This window comes from Dasypus novemcinctus, chromosome 9 (genome assembly GCF_030445035.2).
Source record: "Dasypus novemcinctus isolate mDasNov1 chromosome 9, mDasNov1.1.hap2, whole genome shotgun sequence".
NCBI lineage: Eukaryota > Metazoa > Chordata > Mammalia > Cingulata > Dasypodidae > Dasypus > Dasypus novemcinctus.
Genome location: NC_080681.1, coordinates 6,017,300 through 6,040,893, shown reverse-complemented (window position 1 = coordinate 6,040,893; position 23,594 = coordinate 6,017,300). Strand labels below are relative to the sequence as shown.

The window sequence follows — 23,594 nt, the reverse complement described above, 5'->3', positions numbered from 1 at the left end:
AATATATATCTTAAAATTTCATCTTTTTAAAGTGTACAGTTCTATCAGTCGTAGTAAATTTATACAGTTGCACAACCATTAAATGATCCAGTTTTAGAACAATTCCATCACATACTTTGTTTTTGACCAGCCCTATACTGAAATAATTTATTGGACCGTTAACCTGTGACTTTATGCCTCTGGGGCATAACCAAGGTATTCATTTGGAATAAATTAAGCTTTAAAAAAAAAAGCAAATTCAAACTCAATTTTACCTAAAATAGAGGTTGACAAAACATTTACAAAGGTCTTTGTGGTCTGTAGGCTAATTTAAATGAAAAAAAAAAAATGTGTACCTTTTGAAAAGTGTTTATTGTATAAGTCATTAGTTTATGTCAAACGGGCATAAAAACTAATATTTAAAATGTTTCCAATTGTAGCAAAGAAAAGCAATGGCATCCTGTTTAAAAGAAATGCCATCCTGCTTATTAACTGTTATGAATATGATTAGGTGGGATGTGTTATCCAAGGCCTAAACATATCCCAGATTCCCTGGAGAAATATTCCTTTTCTGTGATTTGACTGTGCATACATTTGATGGGGTTGGAGCTGAGATATTCAATAGGTACTTGCAGAGGACGATATTTAAGAGACCCTGATTTTGCCTTATTTGTTTCAAAACTTTGCTATTCAAGAAAGAATTATATTCTCCTTCCTACAAACTCTGTACTCATGTTTTACTTCACCTACTATGGCATTTATCAAAAATGTATATAAAATCTCTCAATGAAAGATTTACAGTCTGGGAATATTGAAACTGCCTGTCCATCTGTTGGTTTGATTTTTGTTCCCATCTTATCCCTAAATTTATTTATAGGTGCTTCAGAGGGTGTAGTTATGCATAAACCAACTTTACTTTGGAAACTCCAGATTCTTTTTTCTTTAGCCTTGCAGTTTACTGTTAACCTCTCTCACCTTGGTGTTTAAGTACTGCTTCACATGGTTATTTAAGTGTTCATGATCTATTAGTTCAGCCTTCTACTGTTGAGTATACTCTTTGTGGTTGGAACAGTTGCATTAAACTTGTGTATGAATAAGTGGATTTAAACATCTAAAGCACCTAGTCCACAATGAGCACACAGTAGGACTATTTAATAAACACTTGTTTAATTAAGGAATGATAATTCAGGTTTGTCTCCTCCCCTCCACGACACTCCCTTTATCACATGGCTCAGATTCCCTAGGTTTCCAGTTTTCTGTCCTACTGCCATGCCATATGTCTGGACATATGGTCCTCAATAGCTGTGATATGAAGCCATCTCTATTGCAATAAATCTCCGATTTCTATCCCCCCTCCCCCCTTTTTAGGTAATGGATTTAAGATTTCAAATACAGTGCCCTTTCTTTTAACGTCACTCCTGATTTTTTAAAATACAAATGCCTACTAGCTGAAAAAGGCAGGAAGGTACCAAGCCCGCCCTCACCACAGGCCGTCTAGCGCAGCCCCCGGGGTTTCCGTCTGGCCGCTTCTCACTCGGGCTCCGGAGCCGAGGCAGCCCGGAGAACAAACCTCCCGGCGGCAGCCGCGAGCTGCGGGCGCCCACGGGCGGGAAGGGCGCCTCGGCAGGCCCGCCACCTCCTGACCCGCGACCTGGGCGGGCCCTCCAACCTCCCCACGGGGCTCGGAGCTTCCTTCCGTCAAGGAATCGCCGAGGGCCCTGGAGGGGCGGCCTTGCGCCCGCCCCGCAGTGTCAGCGGCGGTCCCCGAGCGGCGGCTCCCGGATGCCCCTCCGGCGCCGGGACAGGGCAGAGGGGGGCCCAGAAGCGCGAGGCCCCTCAGACACGCCCGCGAAGGCCCTCGGCGTGGCCCGTAGCTCGCCCCGCCCCGGCGCCGCCTCGCGGTCTCAGCCGTCGACCCCGGGCGCGCCCAGCGCTCTGCCAGGATCTGGGGGGCGGCGCCAGCCTCTGAACTGCCTTTCAGCCTCGGCCACGCCCCCCGGCCGGGCCGGGGGCTCAGGTCCACCCACCTCAGGTTTGACATCGGCGCGCGTCAAGTCTGAGGCCGGCGCTGATTGGTGTAAGCAAGTGAAACTTCCTATATGATTGGCTAATGACAGCTAGGCCGGGTTAGGGCCTCGACCAGTGAGCGATGGGGGCGGGGCTAAGGCTAGAGGAGACGAATGGGGATTGGTTTCCGAATGAAAGGGGGCGGAGCATAAAGGCGGAAGCAGGCGTTGGGGCGGGGCTCCGTGGAAGAAGGAGAAGGCGCGAGATGGAGGTAGTCAGGTGCCCGGAGCATGGTAAGGGGCCCGGGTGTTGGAGGTCCCCGGGGCCTGTCGACCGAGCGGCGGCGTAACTGCTGTTGACCTCCATCTCTCCTCAGGATCCCTCTGCTTTCTGAAGACTGGGGTTCGCGATGGCCCAAATAAAGGAAAGAGTTTCTACGTGTGCCGGGCGGACGCGTGCGGCTTCGTACGGGCCACCGAGTGAGTAGGTCTCGAGCCGGGCACGAGTCTCGCTGCTGCAGGGGCTGGGGTGGTGGGTCTGCCGAGCCAGGCAACCCTTTAAGGAGCTGGTAATCCCAGGGTTAGGGAAAGTAGGGCTGGACTTTGGGCCCTGGCTCGGTCCCTGCTGGTACTAGGCTGCCGATCCCTAAAAAAGATCCCTAAAAAAGAGGACCAGCCTACATCTGGATCCTTCCAGTCCCTTCCATCTGTCGGTCCCGAGTCGCCTGTTAGGCTTTGACCTGCCACTTATCCTGCCCGGACTTGCCCTCCCATTCAGGAAGTTAGGACACCCTGGCAGGGTGGACGATCACTTGTCACTGTTTCACACTGGTTTAAACACTGGTGCTCAGTATCAGCCTTTTTAAAAAAAAAAAAAAAAAATGGATTCTGTGCTTTAGGGATTAGCACTGAAAGAAACATCACAGAGCTAATTCAGCTCTTTGGTTTCACAGAATTGAAAGCCGAGTCCCAGAAATGTTAATTGTCGCTAAAGGGACAAAAGTTAATGCTGTTCTCCTCACTTATTTATGTTTTTCCAATAACAAGTATCACCCATTTAAAGCACATATTATATATGTGAATTTTAAAACTGTCATGTCATTACGCATTTTATTTTGCTGTCTGTTCAGTTGAACTTGATAAAGTCTATCGTATGTAAGGCAAAAATGGATGTCAATACTAGAAAATACAGTGTCTTTTCAACATTTATACTACTCACACTTCCCTTCAATGATTTAGGTGATTTCTGTCTTTGTTATGCTTTGAAACTAAGTGAAAGACTTGCATTGTTTTTCAGGTTTATAAAATAAACTTTTAGAGAGATTATTTTCTTCACCCTCCAATAAGTTGTTTTTATTTGAAAGAAATCACTGGGATTTTGAGTAGAAGTGTCAAATCTTAAGATAGAAGGGACCAACCAAAAATACTCATGTCATTATGTCAGGATTTACTATTTATTTCTGATTTCTAAGTATACTGAGCTTCTTAGGTTCAATACCTAGTTAAAGTTTCATGAGAGGGAAACGGACTTGGACCAGTGGTTAGGTCATCCGTCTACCACATGGGAGGTCCGCGGTTCAAACCCTGGGCCTCCTTGACCCGTGTGGAGCTGGCCCATGCGCAATGCTGATGTGCTCAAGGAGTGCCCTGCCACGCAGGGGTGTCCCCCGCGTAGGGGAGCCCCACGCGCAAGGAGTGCACCCCATAAGGAGAGCCGCCCAGCACGAAAGTTCAGCCTGCCCAGAAATGGTGCCACACACACTGGAGAGCTGACACAACAAGATGATGCAACAAAAAGAAACACAAGATTCCGGTGCTGCTGACAACAGCAGAAGCAGATGCAGCAAATAGACACAGAGAACAGACAATGGGGTGGGGGGAGGGGAGAGAAATAAATAAATAAACCTAAAAAAAAAGAAAACCCCAAAACCAACAACAACAAAAAATAAAGTTTCATGAGAGCATGAAAACATGTTCAGATTCACAGGAATTAAGTATTAATGGTGGCGTAAGAATTGGGTTTATATTAAGAGAAACATACCTTTAAATACAGTGCCACTTATACAAATACCCTGCTGTACGGACTAGTACAATAATACTTGACGTAAAGACATTTGTTTGTAATATGTTTGATAATCAGAATAAAAGCAAGAAGAAGAAAAAAAGATGCCACAGCTCATATGAGAATACTTTAGATCTACACTCAAACCTATTTCCCCTCAGATGTTATGTTTTTACATAATTCTTTGTGATAAGTTGGGAGAGAGGAGTTAAAAAACATTTACCCTAAACATGAAGCACATTAGTAGAGTATGTTAAATATAAACAAGTGAATTAAGTGCATCTAATAGGTTACTAGAAAAAGGGTGATGGAAGGATCTGGGGAAAATTCATATGAGGCCTCCAAAGCCAGCCTTAGATACTTTAGTCATTCCTAGGGTGTCACAGTATACAGTTCACTTAGCACAGTGTAGTTTTAAACTTTTGAGTTATCAGAAAAAAGATATAGTTAGTGTTGCGGTTTATTTGAGGCACTTTACATGAAAGCCGTGGACCCTTTCTCCAGAGCAATGCCCATAGGCATAAAAATGTATGGGATTTACACGCCTAGCGGAGGTCATGCTTGGACTCTTCAGTTAAAAATCCATAGTTTGGATCTGACTTTGACTCTATTCCTTGCCTCCTGAATCAAAATTTTTTTCAATTGTTTTCTCTAGCATTCCTGTTTCTCATTGTTTATTGCATGAAGACTTTGTGGTAGAGCTTCAGGGTTTGCTTCCACCAGAAGGCAAGAAAGAATACAAGTAAGTATCCAAGAGTAACATCTAAATGTATGTGCTTTTTTCCTGAAAGAGTTGTCGCCGGGGTATATTTTCCTAGGATTGACTTCTTTTAAAATCATTTCTGAAAAACAAACATTATTTCTCTATTTGTTGAGTATCTCTGGGCTGTGGTAACTCCCTAATTGCTCAGCAACTGGTTAATCTTAAGCCTGAAACTTATAATTTCAGGATAAATTGCTCTACCATTGTCCCTCTCCAATTCTCAAGTAGCAATAACGTCAGTCCACCAATGATCACTAACTTGCACTCTTGACTTTCTCATCCCAGTAACAGAACAAGGTAGTATGTAAAAATATGGAACATATTTTAGGTGCTCAATAAATGTTAATTTTCCTTCCTTTTTATGAGAACTCAGAGGATGGGCAGGGAGGGGAAAGAGCCGGGTCATATTTGATGGATAAATGCCCTGCATTAGGGTACAGACAGAAGTTACATGGCATCTTCAGAGAATTGCAAGTATTTGCTTTGATAATAGTTTAGTAAATGTTTAAGTGCAGACTTGAAGAGATAAGACTGGCCAGGAAGGCAGGAGCCAGGATGTGAAGGTTTTTGTATGATATTTTATTGCAGTTTGAAATTTCTATATTTTAGATCATTTTTCCCCCAAAACTATAGGCATCTAAGTACCATCTTTGCAATTTTCACATGCCTGAGTATTGCCAGTGCTATTTTTCTAATTGAACCATGCATATAGTATGATGCACAGATCTAAAGTGTGCAACAGTTGCGTTTTGAGAAATGTAAACACCCACCCATATAACCCAGTGGAAATGTAGAATATTGCTGTGCCCAGGAAATGCCATTAGGTCCCCTTCTAGGCAACCCCCACCCCCCATATGCAACCACTATTCTGATTTTTATCACTATCCATTTGCTTTGCTTGTTTCTGAACTTGATATAAATGAACTCATTGTATTTGTTCTTTTGTGCCTGGCATCTTTTACTTAAAAACGTGAAATTCATCTGTGTTATTGTGTGTATCAGTACTTCATTCTTTTTTATTGCTGAGTTGAATTCCGTTTTATGAATGTATCACAGTTTGTTACATGTGTCTTGCCACTTCCCATTCGTATATCTTCATTTGTGAAGTATCTGTTCAAATCTTTTGCCTATTTTTTTAATTGAACTTTTTATTGAGATTACTGTAGACTCACATACAATTTTAAGAAATAATACAGAGATCCCCTGAAGATTTTACCTGGTTTTCCCCAGTGGTAACATTTTGCAAAACTTTTATGTAATATCACAACCAGGGTATTGACATTGGTACAATCCATCAATCTCATTTATAAAGAGTTTTACTTGTATTAATTTTTATGTGTATAGCGCTATACAGTTTCATCCCACATGTGGTTTTGCATATCCATTACTGCAGTCAAGGTAGTGAAACAGTTCTGTCAGCACAGGATCCCTGGAATTGCCCTTTTGTAGTCACATCCACCTCCTGCCTTCTCTTTCCCCTTCCACTGCAACCCCTCTTATCCCACACCCACCTGCAACCAAGCAGCTGGCCTCCATTTCTAAAATTTTGTCATTTCAAGACGTTGAAAAACATGTTCGAACAGAGGTAAAATGTCTGACGTTAGGCACTGGGGAATGGGTATGGCTCAGTGGTTGAGTGCCAGCTTCCCATGTACGAGGTCCTGGGTTCAATCTCAGGTACCTCCAAGAAAAAAAAGTCTGACATTTCATTGAAGAAGGACTTCTGCATTCTTTATCTGGACCACTGGAATCCCAGTAAGGAATTCTTTCTAAATGAACTTTCCATATTAGAAAGGAAGCTTTCATATGAATGGCTGTACAATGAAGTTTTAAATGAACTGGGGAGTCTGTAAAATGTATTTTTGCTATTGTAATTTATATCTGTCTATATATGTATATGTGTTGAACTTGTGTTTTTAAAATGGTGGCCAGGTAGAGGGAGTAGAAAAGAGATTTTGTTGCCTGTTCCACCACATATGTTATTGTCCCTGAGAAACTAACACAGTTAAATTTGCTAAAAATACACTGTACCATGTTAATAACACACACAGTGCTAGAAAGATCTGCCTTAAAGAAAATTTGAGAAGGAAATATTGTCACTCAGAGTGGTTTGTAAACTCAAGATGTGAGTTTGTATTTGCAGTATGACATAAATGAAACAAACCCCCCCCACCCCCACACACTGTGTTTATCTAATGAAAACTTTCCTGTGATTATTTATTATTGGAAGTATTTCTTCCAGAAAAAGATGGGATATGAATACTATTTGTCCTAAAGTACATTAATAAAACCATACTTTTGAAATTTAAAAAAAAAGTTACTTAAATGGAATCATACCATGTAACTTCTTGGGATTTTGTTTTTTGTTGTTGTTGTTTTGTCTATTTTTTAAATTGTATTGTTTGAGTTGTAGAGGTTCTTTATAAAGTCTCTATACAGGTCTTTTGGCAAATATATGTATTGCAAATATTTTCTTTTAATCTATGGTTTTTTTTTTATTGTGGTAACATATACACAACTTAAAAATTTCCTATTTTAACCACTTCCAAATATATGATTCAGTGGTAATAATTATATCCAGTGTTGTGCCACCATCATCACCATCCATTAGTAAAACTTTTCTCTCACCCCAAACAGAAACTCTGTACCCATTAGGCATCTTAACTGTTTTAAAAAGTAGAAGTTTTTAATTTTTATGAAGTCAAGTTTACCTTTTTTTTTTTTGAGGTCCTGGGGGCCAGGGATTCAACCTGGGACCTTGTATTTGGGAAGCTGGCGTTCAACCACTGAGCCACATTGTCTCCCTTCAGTTGTTTTTTTCATTTATTATTTGCTTTGCTTGTTGTTTGTTTGTTTTAGGAGGCACAGGGAACCAAACTCAGACCTCTGATATGGGAAGCAAGTGCTTAACCTCTTGAGCCACATCTGCCACTGAGTTTACCATTTTTTATTGTTTCTTCTTTTTGTTTCCCCTCCAAGAATCTTTCCCTACCCAAGTTCACAAATATATTTTCCAATATATTTCTTGTAGAAGCTTTTGTTTTTCTATACCATTTTCATTGAGGTTTGTGATCTAGTTCAAATTAATTTTGTGCATCATATGAAGTAGGAGAACAGTTTCATTTTTTTTTCATATTTTATCCAATTCTTTTAGCACCGTTGTTTAAAGACTTTTTTCCCCCCATTGAAATGCCTTAGTGCCTTTGTAAAAAATCAGTTAGTCCTGTATGTGTGTATCTATTTCTGGACTTCTACTCTGCTCCGCTGATCCATTTGCCTTCGTCATGCAATTAGATAAAATAGTGCAAGTCTTCCCCAAGACTTCATTGGCTCTTCTAGGCCCTCTGCCTTTCCATATAAAATGTAGAAATCAACTTGTTAGTATCCACAGAAAACTGCTGGGATTGCATTAAGTCCATATAGATCAATTTGGGGAGAATTGAGGTCTTATCAATATTGAGTCTTCCAACCCACAAGCAGTGGATGACTTTTAAATATCACTTAGCATTGTTGAGTACTTTTCACTATAGAGGTCTTATGCCCTTTTTGTTAAATGTATTCCTCAGTGCTTATATTTTTTAATGCTTTTGTAAATAGAATTAAAGAAATTCACTTATTTTTTGCTGGAGCTGGTGCTTGAGGTCAGATATCCTTTGTTTTTTCAAGTGTTCAATACACAAACTTAAAAACCAGCAGGAAGGAAAAGGTACATCCAGGAATTCTCATACATCATTTATACAGTGAAGAAACAATACTTTCAGAGAATTATCTTTGGGTGAAGTTTAAATGGTCAGTTGGGGAAAGAAATAGTGTACATAAACACACATATGAAAAGTCTAAAAATCATGCTGTGAAAAGAGGATCTATAGCTGAAATAATTTGAGAAATGCTAAAAGGCATTTATTTTGTGCCATTTCTGCAAATAAAATGATTTTAGGAGCTGAGACTTTTGAACTGGACCCTTATGACTTAAGACATAATTTTTAAATAAATTGTTTTTATTGTAATGGTGTTGCTATCCTTGGCATATAATTTTTTTTGGCTTATTTCCTTTTCCCTCAACTTCAGCTATCTGGTTAAATATATTGAGGATATTTTGAGGTAATTTTTTTTAACTCCACCTCCTGATTGATCTTTGCTATTTAGTCCATCTTCTTCTGGAACCTCTGTTTTAATATCCTCCCCATAATTGTCCTCCCCTTCATATTCTCCTTGATTTTTATTTAGTTGATATCTTTGCTCATGTCTTTTAAAGTCACTTGATCCAGAATAAGTATATTTGTCAACTGACTTCAAGGATCTTCTGAGCTTGCTGGTGGAGTGGAATACCTCACTGAACCTGGCTCCCACCTTCCATAATGCTCTTTTCTTCCCTCTGTTTCCTTTCTAAACCTTTATCTTGTCATCTGAATACCTACAGAGGGTATCTAAGGAAACTCTTCTACTAGAAATATGCTTTTCTGGTTTATATAGCTTTTCTGGTTTGCTACTACCTGTTTGAAATTTGATGCTGTTGTACAAATCCCTTGAAATTTCAGACCTACCTCCAAAATTATCCAGAATTTCTACTAAAGGTGAAGAGAGAGAGTATCTTTCTCTCTTTTCTGTCTTTTGATATGGTAACATATCTTGTTTTTGTTGAAGATAAAATATTGAAGTATTGGTTAGAAGTGGATCACACTCATCTTTTTTATTCTGGTATATCTGATTAGGAGAGACCTTAAAGGAATACCTTTTGGAACTGTGAGAAGACTCTGAATGGTTTCTCTTCCATTTCTTTTGTCTTCTGTGACCAAAAGAGGATGATGAAGAAGAAACTGATTCATCAGAAGAAGAAAAACTTGAAGAGGAAGAAGATGATTCTTTTTTAATCTCTTCTCCTTTAAGAGCATACGTAGTTGAGTGCCTGCTTCCCATGTATGAGGTCCTGGGTTTGATTCCTGGTACCTCCTAAAAACAAAGAAACAAGCAAATAAATGGAACAACCAACTCCTGGGAGCTGGTGTAGCACTAGCTTCCTGCATTTGAGGTCCTGGATTCAATCTCTGGGCCTGGTACCTCAAAAAAAAAACAACAAAAAAATAAACACAATTTTTTGCATTTCCTACTTTTTTTTTTTTTAAGAGGTACCGGGATTAAACCCATGACCTTGTGCATGGGAAGCAAATGCTCAACCAAACCACTGAGCTATATCTGTTCCCTGCGCTTGTTTTTTTACTTCCTTAGTTTTCTGCTTTTCTTCTTTATCAGCTTGTTTTTCTCTGCATATATTTGTGAAGTTTCTGCAGTGCATATTCTACATCTTTAAAAGTCTCATCCAAAGCCAAAGCTTTCTTTTAATAACTTCAGCATTTAAAAACTTTTCCAACAATGCTCCATGAGCTACCAAAGCTTCCACATTGTTTGTCTGTTTTCAGAGCTGTATTGTATTCATTCATAACATCCACATGGTGTCCAACCTTAAAATAATCAACTCCAATCTTCACACATTTTAAAGCCTAAGATGCAGGCTGTTTCTTTCTTAATGCAGAAGGGAAATCATTCTCAGAGAAATTTTTGCTGTAGTACAAAGGAAGCTCATCAGAATTAGTTACATCGAACTTAATACTAGATAGGTGTGATGGAAGAGATGAGCTATATAGAGATACTGCAAGCTTTTAATAATATCTGTCAATATTCTTGATTGCAGCTCAGATGATGTCACCAATTTGGTAATATTATAAAGGATCCTTGTGGTTACTATGAGAAGGCACATCTCTTAATGGACAAAGAGCTGTGATTTCTAAGTGGGATATTATTTCTCATGATGCCACTGCCTAAATAGATCAATACCATGAAAAACCCAAATTCCCAAATGGAACTGATTCTTCCAGTCACCATATCTCCACGCTCAATATCTCGGAAAAACAGCTCCCTTGGGTCCATACTAGGTATCTCCATGAACTGCTCTAAAGCAGGAATGATGCATAATGATCTTCATTGCCTTCAGAACCTGCACGTGCATCCGATTTCCAGGAAAGTGCAAAAAGCAGATTTTCGTAAATAAATTTTTGTATTTCAATGTTGTCAGCCCCTTCTCTTTTCCACCCTGTAACTTCTTTTGGGACGTGGGCTCCGAAGAGGCTCAGCCACCGACCTTGCAGGCTCCAGAAGGGCGGATTGTCCTGCTGTTCGCTCTGGAGCAGGGAGAGCACTGCCAGCCCATGGCAAGTCAGCGGCTGCTGCAGAAGGTCCAGTTCTATGGCTAGAGTCCCCGTACCTCTGGGCTGGTTGGCTGCTAATTCCCCTCTTCCGTGTCCATTCCTGTTGGCCCCATCACTGGAGAAGCAGCCTCCAGGCCACCGGAAGCACACATCATAGACTCACGTGGTTGCCCCCAGAAGTGCTCTGTAACTGCTTCTGGAGGTGTCACCCTCAGCTCCCCCATGTCCTTCTGACACCTAAAACCATTTATGTACTACTGGGGGTGCCTCTACCATTTAGAAACCTTTCTCAGGGTGGTAGGAAACCACTAAAGGATTTTTAAAATCTCATTTGCCTTAAAAGGAGAGCTGTGGAAGATAGATTGGGAAGTAAAGAGAGTGGAGGCAAGGAGACCACTGAACTAATAGCTTCCATTGAATACCTATTGCGTGAGCATGCTCATCCCTTATCTTGGTATAATCTTTTGTGATGAGTTTCAATATCCATTTTTATAGATAAAGAAACTAACATTTAGAGAGGTTTGAAGAAGAATTGGAGTCCCCATGGGCTTTAAGTGGCATTGCTGACGTCAAACCTAGGGTCTGACTGATTCCAGACACCAGCTTTTCTCCAGGTGAAAGATGATGGGCTGGAATTGAGGAGGCAGTGGAGTTGGGTGCAGTTAGACTGGTGGAACTTGCTGAAAGAAAATGTTCCTCCATTTTCTTAATCTGAAATAGTGATCTAGTAGCGCCAGCTTCACGGGGATGTGAGGATTCAGTGAGATGCCATGTGTAATGTACTTTGTGTTATGTTGGGTGAATTTTAGTGCTTAGTAAATAGTTGGCTAAGTTTTGGTTTATGGGTGATGAGTTTACCATTAAGCAAGATAAAGAAGGAAAAGTAACATTGGTAGAGATTGGTACATGTGGCTAATACATACAGCTTTGAACTAGTCATGTCTTATAAATATGTAAAATGAGCTGGAAAAGCATCTCTGGAGAAAAGTCTGGGCTGATAGAATTTTGAAACCCTGTCATTAACATTCTTCAAACTAGGTAGATGAGACTGAGAGGTTGTCATTATTTTAAAATGGCAATCAATCAATCAAAATATGCTAAATGTATTTCTTCTAACCTGAACTCAAACACTATTATTAGTAGGTACTTACTGGAACTTAAAAGATTGTTTTAGGACAAATAAAATACATTTCTACAGCAGTGTAACTTAAAAGACCACTTACTCTGTTAAGTCATAAGGCTGGATCTTTAAACAGAAATAGATAAACTCATGGTGATGGCTTCCTTAGCAGATAGTGACAGCATGCAGCTGAACCCTGAGCTCTTGAGTACAGCTTTTCCTTCCCACAAACTGAGATTTCAATAATTTAAAGTAATTTACATCCTCTGACTAATGCCATTATGTTTAAAGCGTAACACAGCTAGGAGACAGGTGCAGCAGAGTAATGGAAGGGTGGTATAAATCGAGGCCACGATGTCCATTTTTCATGCCTGGCAGAGTAATTGCAGTTGTGTGCAGTTCTCCAACTTCAACACCAGATGGTACCACTCACCAGCATTTGTCTGACCCTTCAGCCAGGGCCCTCGGTGTATGTTCAGGCAATAAAACAAAACCATGATAGTATCTCAGTAGAATCCAAAGGGAAAACTTGCTTTGCCATGAATGACATGGCATCCTCTGGTATACAAATGTTGAACTTTGTCATCCAGCACCTGTGTTCATTCTCATTCTCATTCTCTCTCTCATAGCTTGTATTCTCCGGGATATAGGGTCAAAATAGATGGAAATGTTCCTTTGTCTATAAATGGGTAAAACAGGTTTTAGTTTTTAAAACAAGTGCTTGTGGTGGGGTGTTCAAAAATATTTTTAATAATACTTGAGTCTTTGCATGTCTAGAAAACTCCTCGGGTAGTTAGTTGGTTATTGGGTAAAATTTACGTGCTGATTACTTAATTACAATCTGACACGAGCCAGATCCATGCAGCAAGACCTCAGGCCCCACCAACCAGTATAGGACGGGCCAGTGCTGGAGAATACAGAGAAGTGAAGTTGCCCTCCTACGGACCCTAGAGTCCAGTTGGGGTAAGAGTTAAACATATCAATACAAAGAGTAGGGAGCAGTCTGATCTGCATATGTTAGGGTGTTGAATTGAAGGTGTTCAAATGCCAGACACTTCTGTGATATAAAACCTAAGGGATTAATGGGAAACGGACTTTGGCCCAGTGGTTAGGGCGTCCGTCTACCATATGGGAGGTCCGCGGTTCAAACCCCGGGCCTCCTTGACCCGTGTGGAGCTGGCCGTGCGCAGTGCTGATGCGCGCAAGGAGTGCCCTGCCACGCAGGGGTGTCCCCCGCGTAGGGGAGCCCCACGCGCAAGGAGTGCGCCCGTGAGGAAAAGCCGCCCAGTGTGAAAAGAAAGAGCAGCCTGCCCAGGAATGGCGCCGCCCACACTTCCCGTGCCGCTGACGACAACAGAAGCGGACAAAGAAACAAGACGCAGCAAATAGACACCAAGAACAGACAACCAGGGGAGGGGGGGAAATTAAATAAAAAAAAACAACAAAAAACCTAAGGGATTAAGACTGATGAGGGTTACTGAGGAAGTGAAGGAGTTAAGTCTTGAACTTGGCCTTGAAGGACCTTTACATTTTAGGTAGAGGAAAGGACAAGGAAGTGTTTCCGGCAGAGCAACGTAAATATAGATAGAGGAAAACCAAGGAGGTTGGCAAGAGTGAACAGATGATGCTAATATTTTTAAAGTCCTTAATATGGGTCAGGTTTTGTTCTGATTGTTTTAACTTTTCATGAATTAATACATGTCATCCTCACAATAACCATAGGAAGTAGATGCTATTACTGTTGTTACCATTTACAGAAGAGGAGACTGCCACAGGGGCAGTCAGGTAAGATGGCTGATGTTTCAGGGCTGATCCAAGGCTGGGATTCAAAGCCAGGGGAGTGGTCCTGGAGCCTGAGCGGATCCCAGCCTGGCTGAAGGAAATGTGCTTGGCAGCATGGTCCTTGGTTGGATGGTTATAATACATTTAGTAAGAAGGGAGGCTTTGTCTTCTGGCGAAGAAGACAAGATTGAAGAGTTCCTCTAGCCGGTTTCTTCCTCACTGTTGTTTGTAACCGATGTTCCTGAAAAATAATTAATATGCTACAAAACTTAGGGCCTGCTGCCTCAGAGTGGACTCCACATTTGCTTTCTCTGTGGGAATATATTTCCACTGCCTTCTTTGTTGTTACTTAATAAGCATAACAATTTTTTTTGTTCTGAGAATTCTGTCCAGATTGATTCCAATTAACAATTGTGCGTAGGAGCAGTTAGCGCTGTGCCTTCTCCTAAGAGTCTTTATGACTTGGGTTTTAAAATAAATACTATTTATGAAAAGTTCTTTCAGTAAAGATTTCAAGTACTTGATACACTTTAAACAGCAGCATCAATTTGTTCTGGATTCATTTTGATAAGTGGCAGTACTCTCTAATAATGGCTAGTACTTTGAATGTATATGCAGGTCAAAGGATTTAAGAAATTTTATTGTACATGTTGAATATAATGGAAAATGGGGGGACCAGTAAATTTTTTAAAAGATCTATCTATCTATCTATCTATCTATCTATCTATCTATCTATCTATCTATCTATCTATCTATCTATCTGTCTATCTATCTGTCTATCTATCTATTTAATTTATCTCCCCTTCCCTCCCCCCGCCCGTTGTCTGCTCTCTGTGTCCATTCACTGTTGAGTTCTGTGTCCGCTTGTATTCTTGTCAGCGGCACCTGTGTGTGGAAATTGTAAACTTGTATAAGAGGTACTGGACCCATTTGTTTAGAAAAGAGAAGAAATAAAGAGTATCTATATTGACTTGAATATACATTTTTAAAAATCTCTGGAAAGGTAAACAAAAAGCAAATAAGAGTTATGACCTGTTAAGAGGGATGGGAACTGGGAAGACAGGGTATGGTGGAGGGCACTTTTCACTCATTTTTTATATATTTAAAAAAAATTTTTAAATTCATTCCTCCCGCCCCCGTTGTCTCCTCTCTATGTCCACTCGCTGTATTCTCATTAGGCGGCTCCGGGAACTGATCCTGGGACCTTTCGGGATGGGAGAGAGGTGATTACTCTCTCGCGCCACATCTGTTCCCTGTTCTGCTATGTCTTATTTTCTCTCCTCTGTGTCTTTTGTAGTGTTATCTTGCTGCGCCAGTTCTCCGCGTCAGCCGGCACTCATGCGCAGGGTGGCTTTCCTGCACTGGGCGGCATTCTCACACAGGCGGCACTCCTGCGCGGGGTGACATTCCCTGCAGGGGCCAGCACTCGTGTGGGCCGGCACTCCGCATGAGCCGGCACTCGTGTGGGCCAGCACTCTGCATGGGCCAGCCGGCCCTCACCAGGAGGCTCTGGGCATTGGACCCTGGGCCTCCCATATGGTAGACAGGAGCCCAATTGGTTGAGCCACATCCGTTTCCCATCATTTTTTATAGTTTGATTGAGCGTTTTACTGTCTTAGTTTGTCACAAAGTTCCTCAGACAGGTTGGCTTAGATAACAGCAATTTACCGCCTCAGTCTTCTGGAGGCTGGATGTGTGGACTTGAGGCGTCGGCTGGGCCGTGTTCCCTCTTACAGGGGAGCTTCTGCTGCACGCCCCTCCTGGCTTCTGCTGGGTGCCGCAGTCCACAGTGTGCCTGGCTGGTGGCCGCCTAACTCAGTGTCTGCCTGCGTCGTGTGGCCATCTCTCTGTCCGTGTCCACATTTCCTCTCCTTATAAGGACACCGGTCATTACAGGTGGGGGCCCCCTTAGCTAGTTTGGCCTCGTTTTAACTGATACCATCTCCAAAGACCCTTCTCACAAATAAGCATCGGCATGGGGGGTTAGCACTTGAACATGGCCGATGTAACCATTTGAACCAGTAAATAAAACCTGTAGTTTTAAAAGCTCTTGTTTAATTAAAAGCTTTCAAGGAATCCTTTTACATACCAAAAAAAATCGCTCAGTTCTGTCTCATTGAGCGTTACTTAATGATTATGTACGAAAGGTGAGGCGTAGTTGGTAATCAAGATCGCTGCCCTCTAGTTGCCAACAGGGATATACAAGTGTAATACACCTGAAAAATACCACAAATGTACAGAGGTGTACAGTGGATGAACGGGGAGGGTCTGGGCAAACCTAGCACAGGAGGCATGACTCAAGCTGGGTCTTGTGGACAGGTAGGACTTGGGGAGGTCCAGATGAAGGAGGTGGTGGGCAGGTAGTACAGGGACTGTTCACAGGCAGTGAAGTCTGTTGTCTGACCTTGTTTTGTTTTGTTTTTAATGGATGATTTCAATTATATACAAAAGTAGACAGGATATAATAATGCACCTCATCAACAATTAACAACTCATGGCGTAGGAAGATTGACTCATGGCTAAATCTTGTTTCTACTCTAACCCCACAACTCCTTGCCATGCGATTTTGAAGCAAAAGCCAGATAAAACATTTCATCTGTACCTATTTCAGTATGTAACTCTAAAAGATCTGAAGTCTTTTGTTTTTCTTAGCATAATCACCCTCCCAATGCCACTCCTAAGAGAAAGTAGTATTTCCTTCTTACCACAAAAAAATCCAGCTAGTAGACAACTTTCCATTGATTCTTAGTTTTTGTTTATTTAAATTATGATCCAGGTAATAAGATCTACCAATTCCAATTGACTATGTTGTTTGTCTCTCAAATTTCCCCTCCTTTTTTACCCCTCATTTATTTCTTGAAGGAACCAGGTGTTTGTCCTATAGCTTTTCACACTTTGAGATTTGGCTCATCATGTTCCCATGGCCTAGTTTTACATGTTCCTCTGTTGTTTGAATTTCCTGTAAATTGATAAACTGGATCTAGAGGTTTGACCAAATTCAGATTAGCTTTTTGTTTGTTTTGCTGTAGTTTGTGTGTGTGTGTTTTGTTTTGTTTCAGTGTTTTGCAGCATCTCTGTATGTACTATTGTGGTCTCCCATCAGGGAAACATTGTCTGGTTGTCTCTTAGTCTGATTTTGGCAGCCACTGAAGAATAACGCTTCCATTTTAGTCATGCCTTACAGAGTAAAAGGAATAAACCTGTGCATATCCTCTGGTTACCATGCCATCTATATTCTTTTACTTCTTAGTCCTTCTCAATGTCTTGTGCAGCAAATAATTTTTTTGGTTTTTACAAACATTCTCTCTTCCCCTCCTCTGATTCCCCAGTAACCTAATTTGCTATCTATCTCTGTGAATTTGCTACCTCTAGTCCCCTCTTCTATGTGATATACAATATGTGACCTTATGTGTCTTGCTTATTTCCCTGAGCATAATGCTTTCAAGTTTCTATCATGTTGCAGCATGTCTCATAACTTCATTCTTTTTTTTTTTTATTGTTTATTTCCCCTGCTCTTGTGGCTTGCTTGCTGTCTGCTCTCTGTGTCCATTCACTGCACGTTCTTCTATGTCTGCTTGTCTCCCTTTGTTGCGTCATCTTGCTGCGCTCGCCCTCCGCGGGTATGGACCATCAGCTCTCTGCAGGCACAGGCCATCAGCTTCCCGCAGGCATGGGAGAGCAGCCAGCTTGCCTTCACAAGGAGGCCCTGGGACGCGAACTCAGAGCCTCCCATATGGTAGGCGGGAGCCCAATTGATTGAGTCACAGCCACTTCCCAACTTCATTCTTTTTAATGCAAAATACTATTCCGTTTGTGTGTATGTCTCACATTTTGATTATCCATTTATTTGTTTGTTTTAAGATTTATTTATTTATTTAATTTCCCTCCTCCCCCAGTTGTCTGTTCTCTGTGTCTTTTTGCTGCATCTTGTTTCTTTGTCTGCTTCTGTTGTCATCAGCAGCACGGGAAGTGTGGGTGGCGCCATTCCTGGGCAGGCTGCACTCTCTTTCGCACTGGACAGCTCTCCTTACGGGTGCACTCCTTGTGCGTGGGGCTCCCCTACGCTGGGACACCCCTGCGTGGCATGGCACTCCTTGCGCGCATCAGCACTGCGCATGGGCCAGGTCCACATGGGTCAAGGAGGCCCGGGGTTTGAACCGCAGACCTCCCACGTGGTAGATGGATGCCCTAACCACTGGGCCAAGTCTGTTTCCCTCCATTTATTTGTTGATGGACACTTGGACTTTTTCCACCTTTATTATGAATAATGCTGCTATAAGCATTGGTGTACAAGTATCTGTTTGAGGCCTTGTCTTCAGTTTCTTTGGGCATATACCTAGAGGTGGAATTGCTGGGTCATGTGGTAATTTCAAGGAACAGCGATTCTGCTTTCCATAGTGGCTGTACCGTTTAATATTCCCACCAACAATGCAAGAGAGTTCCAATTTCTCTGCATTCTCTCTGTAGCAGTTTGATATGGTTATGAATTCCAAAAATAGATATTGGATTATGTTTGTAATCTGGTCTATTACTGGGCAAGATTAAGTTATGATTAGGGCTTTGATTGGGCCACATCATTAGGACATCAAGTCCCCATCCCTTTGTGGGTGGGGATCCACAGAGAAAAGGCATGGCCAAGGACAGAGTTGAAGCTTTTGATGCAAGGGTTTTTGATGTTGGAGTTTTGATTTTGGAGTTTGATACTGAAGCCTTAAGTTGGTGTCTGGGGAAGTGAGCTCATGGAGGAAACAGAAGCAGGAAGCCTGAACCCTTGCAGATGTCGGCAGCCATCTTGCTCCAACATGTGAAAATAGACTTTAGTGAGGGAAGGAACTTATGCTTATGGCCTGGTATCCATAAGCTCCTACCCCAAATAAATACCCTTTATATACACCAACCAATTTCTGGTATTTTGCATCAGCTCCCCTTTGGCTGACTAATACACTCTTCAACACTTGTTATATTCTGTTTTTATTAATAGCCATCTTTGGCATCACATCGTGGTTTTGATTTGCATTTCCCTAGTGACTAATGATGTTGAGCATCTTTTCATGTGCTTATTGTCCATTTGTACATCTTTGGAGAAATGTTTGTTCCAGTCCTTTGATTGTTTTTAATTGGATTGTTTGTATTTTTGATGTTGCATTGTAAAAGTTTTTCATATATTCTGCAACATTAAAACCTTTAAGCAAGGAATTTTTTCAAGTATATATTAGAATAGTTGGCTTCAAATAGCCTTCTAAACCCAGTGTCATCTAGTTGCAAACTATTTCCTTGGATTAAAAACAAATTTATCTCATTTTAATGGATTTTTGCAGCCTTGGTTATTTGTGTTTTATACTCTGTTAGATTGTTCTTCCGATGTATTAGAAGTAAAGCAGAGGGGAAGCACTGGTGTGGAAGTATTCCGTGGAAGGTAAGAATTATTCATCTATTTTCAAACTCGCTATGTTAAGACTGTTTAATCTGAAGCATAACCTGAAAAGACCTTGAAGTTCCAGTACAAACTGGCTGGTCTTCTACAAACTGTCTCTGAAAGACAGTTTTTTTTTAAAGCAAAGTAAATTCTGTTGGGACTTTTAATTGAGAGGACTATTCAGTTATCTTCAGGAATTAATCATTTGCTTTCTACTTCACTTGCTTAAATAAATATTTTGCAAAGTCTTAAATGCAGTCAGTAATCTCCCATTTAAGAAAAATTTAAGTGGACTTGCCCAACACCAGCATTTTCTTATGGACTAATACCTGCTCGATACTGGTACGCGTGAGTAAAAATGACGAGGTCCTGGTTAGAACCAGGAGAGGTCCCGTGGATGCCCAGCATGAGACTCGTCTCAGATGAGGACCTAGGCCTCGGGTGCCCTGCTAGGTGAAGTCTGCCCTCCCACTGCAAAACCTCCCTGAAGCCAGAATCAAGGCAGGATTGTTGAGGGCTAGGGAACAGTTCAATCTAGAGACACAGAAATTTTTCCTAAAAAATATGCATTGCAGCTATTGTGATTGTAAATGCAGTGGTCAATTATTTTGTATTTTAGGGCAGTGTTTTTCACCCTATCCCATCCATCCCAGGGGCTTTTGGCAATGTCTAGAGTCGTCTTTTGTGGTCACAGCGTGGAGAGTCAGAATGATACCGGTATCTAGGGGATAGAGGCTAGGGTGTTGCTAAAAAGCCTACAATACATAGGATTGTATACAGCTCACAATAGAAAGAGTCATCCAGCACAGAATATTAATGGTGCCAAAACTGAAAAGCCCTGAATTAGGACGTCAAGGGAAAGTACATCTTATCCAGCATTTTAATGACAACTCTAAAAACTTCTATTTTTTTGGAGGTATCCAGGATTGAACCCAGGACCTCATACATGGGAAGGAGGTGCTCAACCACAGAGCTACACCTGCTCCCCTAAAAGCTTTTCATCTTAATGCATCTTTATCTTTTTTCTTCTTTTCTTTTTGTTTTGGTCACTATGTTTCCTTGAGGCCTAGAAAAGCAGGTATCATTGACACAGAGGAACCAAGCATTGAAAGTATTATTAAGAAACTATTAGTTTGTGAGTTTGGCACATACAAATTATCCCAGTAATGCTCAGAAATATTGAGCTGCTTTTACTGTTTCAGTTTTTTCTGAGATTCTAGATATGAAGGTTGATTAATATTTTATATTAAGATTATTCTCTTTCTTCTTGAGGATCCCAATTCCAAAGAGCATTCTATAACCAGTAAATCCAAGGATGCATCTAAGCCATGTCATTATCCTTCTAACCATCAGAGAAACCCATTCAAGGTACTCGACAAGAACCAAGAACCATCTCTCTGGAAACAGTTCATCAGAGGTGAAGGTGAGGAAGAGATAGCTGATAAGAAGAAAAGGGAAAATCAACTCTTTGAACAAGAAAAGGAGCAGAAGGCTGAATCTGAATGCTGGGTGGAGAAAGATCTCCCATCTCACATGTTTAAAAAAAAGCAACCTGCAGTCCCAGAAAAGATGCACAGGGAGAGAACAGAGTTTCAGCGGGAAGCACAGGAGACCGAAGGCACACACAAAAGAAATCTTTCAGAAGTCAGACCAGAACAGTGCCACGGTAATGAGCTGAGAAAACCATCTGTGTCTCCTGAAGAGCAAGCAGCTGGTGAGGGTCAAGATACCCAAAAAGAATCAGCACTTCCGAGAGAAAAGGAGACCAAGTTTCTGCCGCTAAACGTTCACGCAGTAAGCAAGCCCCAGGAGGGCCGCCCCAGCAAGAAGCATCCCAAGACCCGGGAACCGAGAGGGTCAAGGGCAGAGGCTGGCTCAGGCACGCTGACCATCCCGGTAGGGCCGCATCCGCAGACTTCCCGGGCGTCATCAGAGGCTCCGAAAGGACCCGCCGCACGGTCTGCCCCGCCAGCAGCAGGGCCTTCCTGGGGAGAGGGGCGAGAAGCTGCCACAAGCAGTGAGGACAGTGAGGAGGAGCGTGCTGTTTTTGCTTCCTCTAAGCCGAAGGACCCGCCTCGCTTGGACTTGGCTCTGGAGTCACAGAAGGAGACCCTTCAAGTACCCGATCAGAGTGTGGAAAAAAGAACGTCTCCTGCCTCAGGTGTTTCCAAGGAGGTAGAACCTCCAGAGCCGGCAGCCCAGCGTGCATATCTTACAACCCAGCTGAGACAGAAAAAGGTAACTCGTGACTTGGGCTTTGTTTTTAAGGCCAGAGCTTCACTTGCTTTGGACAGATGTGGGACCCCACCGATGAGTCATTTATGTTAATATGGGAAAGGGTTTTTATAGGTGGATGTTTAGTTTCTGTCTTGCCTTATAGTTTGTATTTTCAGGATTGGTAAATCAGTTGGGGTCAAAAAAAAAAGTCCTTAAGTTTTCACTCACACAGTTGAAAGACCGTAATTTCAGAGTTTTAGCATTTTTGGATATTTTAATATGAAACTCTCCTTCTAATGACTTGCGAGGAGAGAGATGAGTTTTATGCAGTCTGTTTTTTCAGAGCACTCTGGCATCGGTGAACATCGAGGCTCTTCCAGATAAGGGTCAGAAGTTGCTCCAGCAAATTCAGGGCTTGGAGGATGCACTCAGTGCTCTCGCGCTCTGCCCAGAGCAAGGTAAAAAGGGTCATGCCCCAGGACGCGGCATTGGGGAGGCTGCTCTCATAAGGGGCATGTTCGCTCACTCACTTTTCCCTTGTTACCTGCTTCTGAGTTTTCTTTTAAATTGTACCTTCTGATTTCTGAACAGCTCTTCCTCCCATTCCATGCGGCCTCGGCCCTCTTCCCCGTTTTTAGACCGCTTCCTCGAGGAAGCCTCCCTCAGCTTGCTGGAATGGGGGCGATCTGCTCTCCCTAGACACACACAGTTCTGCTAGTTATTTTTCTGAACTTTAATCTGTACCCCCCCCTTTTTTTTTCAGTAGAACCTGATGTGAAGAATGGCACTCAAGCCCCTCAGCAGAGTCGCCCCATCAGAGCCACCACTGACCCTCCTCACTCAGGGCCGCCCCCAGCCCTGCAGGGTCAGGCTCTCTGGCCTCCAGCTGCCGGCCAGGTCCCTGCTGCGGCTTCCGCCCAGGGCCACGAAGGTAAGGTCCAAGGGTCTGAACAGCTACACCCAAAACCTCAGTGCGGCCCGTAGCTGGCTTTGTGCCACATGAAGGGAGAAGCCGTTCTTTAGTTGTAAGTTGCCCCTATACTAAAAAGACCGCGATGCTCAGTGGAGCTTTACGCAGTGTATTTAGTCACCTGCCTTGTCTGCCACCGGGTCCTGATGGTCAGCCCTGCGCCCGGCACACAGCAGTCATCCAGTAAACGTCGGGGATGAAATGTTGACTCACATGGTTGGGAGGCAGACAGAACAGCAGGTGTGTTATCATTTTTCCTGGGCACGTGTGTTAAGGCAGAGCAGTGGAGGGATAGACCCACTGCGAGCAGTGACATCCTCTTAGCTACGTGGTTCTGTGGTGGGCCTTCCAGAACAGCTCCGACTCCAGACCTGACTGCAGAGCGAAGATCCCCAGTGGAGCGTTAACTGTGTAATATGATCAGTTGGTTTGATGATCAGGAGAGGAGCTCAGGTTGACTGGCAGCAAGAGAAAAGCTAAAGCCCATTTCCTCCCAGTAGAAAGCTGCAGAGATCCAGAAAGGAAAAAGGAGAGAGTAAGAAACAGTGAGAAAAGGCACGTAGGGAAGAACGCTGAAGAACAGTGTTAACAAGGGGCCAAGAAAGACACGATGGTAGTTGAAGCGAAGATTGCGCTGAGGGGAGAGTAGCATAGCAGTGTTAGGCTGTCCAGGAGGCCTTTGGAGAACACTGATGTAATACAGCATCTTCCAGTAACCACCATGAAGACTGGCCACCTAAGGAAAAAAATTAAATTGTAGTTAGACTAAGGTAAGAAAGGATGTGATGTGTTTCAGAAAGAATTCCAGCAAAATGGTTATTCATTTAAATCATTTTGACGTTTTGATGGCTAATTTTTGTCTGGAAACCCCTTGTTTTGGAACACTTCATCACTAATATTGCCAACAATTGAGGTGCCTGTGTTTATTAACTAATTGCTGTAAAAATTCTCTGTGTAGAACAAGTGAGCACACAGTATTGAAGTATTTCCCAGTACGTTGTACTTTTCCTGCTGTCTGGCTATCTAAATTTCAGCAGATTACGTCTAGCCTGGCTTTTTCTATCACCGCCTTTCCT

The 23,594-nt window shown here is 42.3% G+C and overlaps 1 protein-coding gene and 1 pseudogene across 9 annotated transcripts in view; one reads left to right on the top strand and one right to left on the bottom strand.

Annotated features, from left to right (window-relative positions):
- Positions 1–2,186: 2,186 nt before the first annotated feature.
- TTF2 (transcription termination factor 2) overlaps positions 2,187–23,594 on the top strand; it is a 44,349-nt gene continuing 22,941 nt past the window's right edge. For 4 of the 9 annotated variants that reach the window (XR_011649585.1, XR_009187071.2, XM_058302976.2 and 1 more), the window contains exons 1-7: positions 2,187–2,279; positions 2,363–2,465; positions 4,703–4,789; positions 19,265–19,331; positions 20,604–21,569; positions 21,892–22,006; positions 22,312–22,479. Coding sequence is in view for 6 of the 9 variants with exons in the window: in XM_058302976.2 (XP_058158959.1) it covers positions 2,252–2,279; positions 2,363–2,465; positions 4,703–4,789; positions 19,265–19,331; positions 20,604–21,569; positions 21,892–22,006; positions 22,312–22,479 (1,534 nt within the window). In the remaining 3 variants the exon portion in view is untranslated. The remainder of the gene's footprint in view (positions 2,280–2,362; positions 2,466–4,702; positions 4,790–19,264; positions 19,332–20,603; positions 21,570–21,891; positions 22,007–22,311; positions 22,480–23,594) is intronic. The other 5 variants (XR_011649586.1, XM_058302978.2, XM_058302977.2 and 2 more) reach the window with 3 other exon arrangements.
- LOC139439536 (tetratricopeptide repeat protein 14 pseudogene) lies at positions 8,826–11,237 on the bottom strand (annotated as a pseudogene).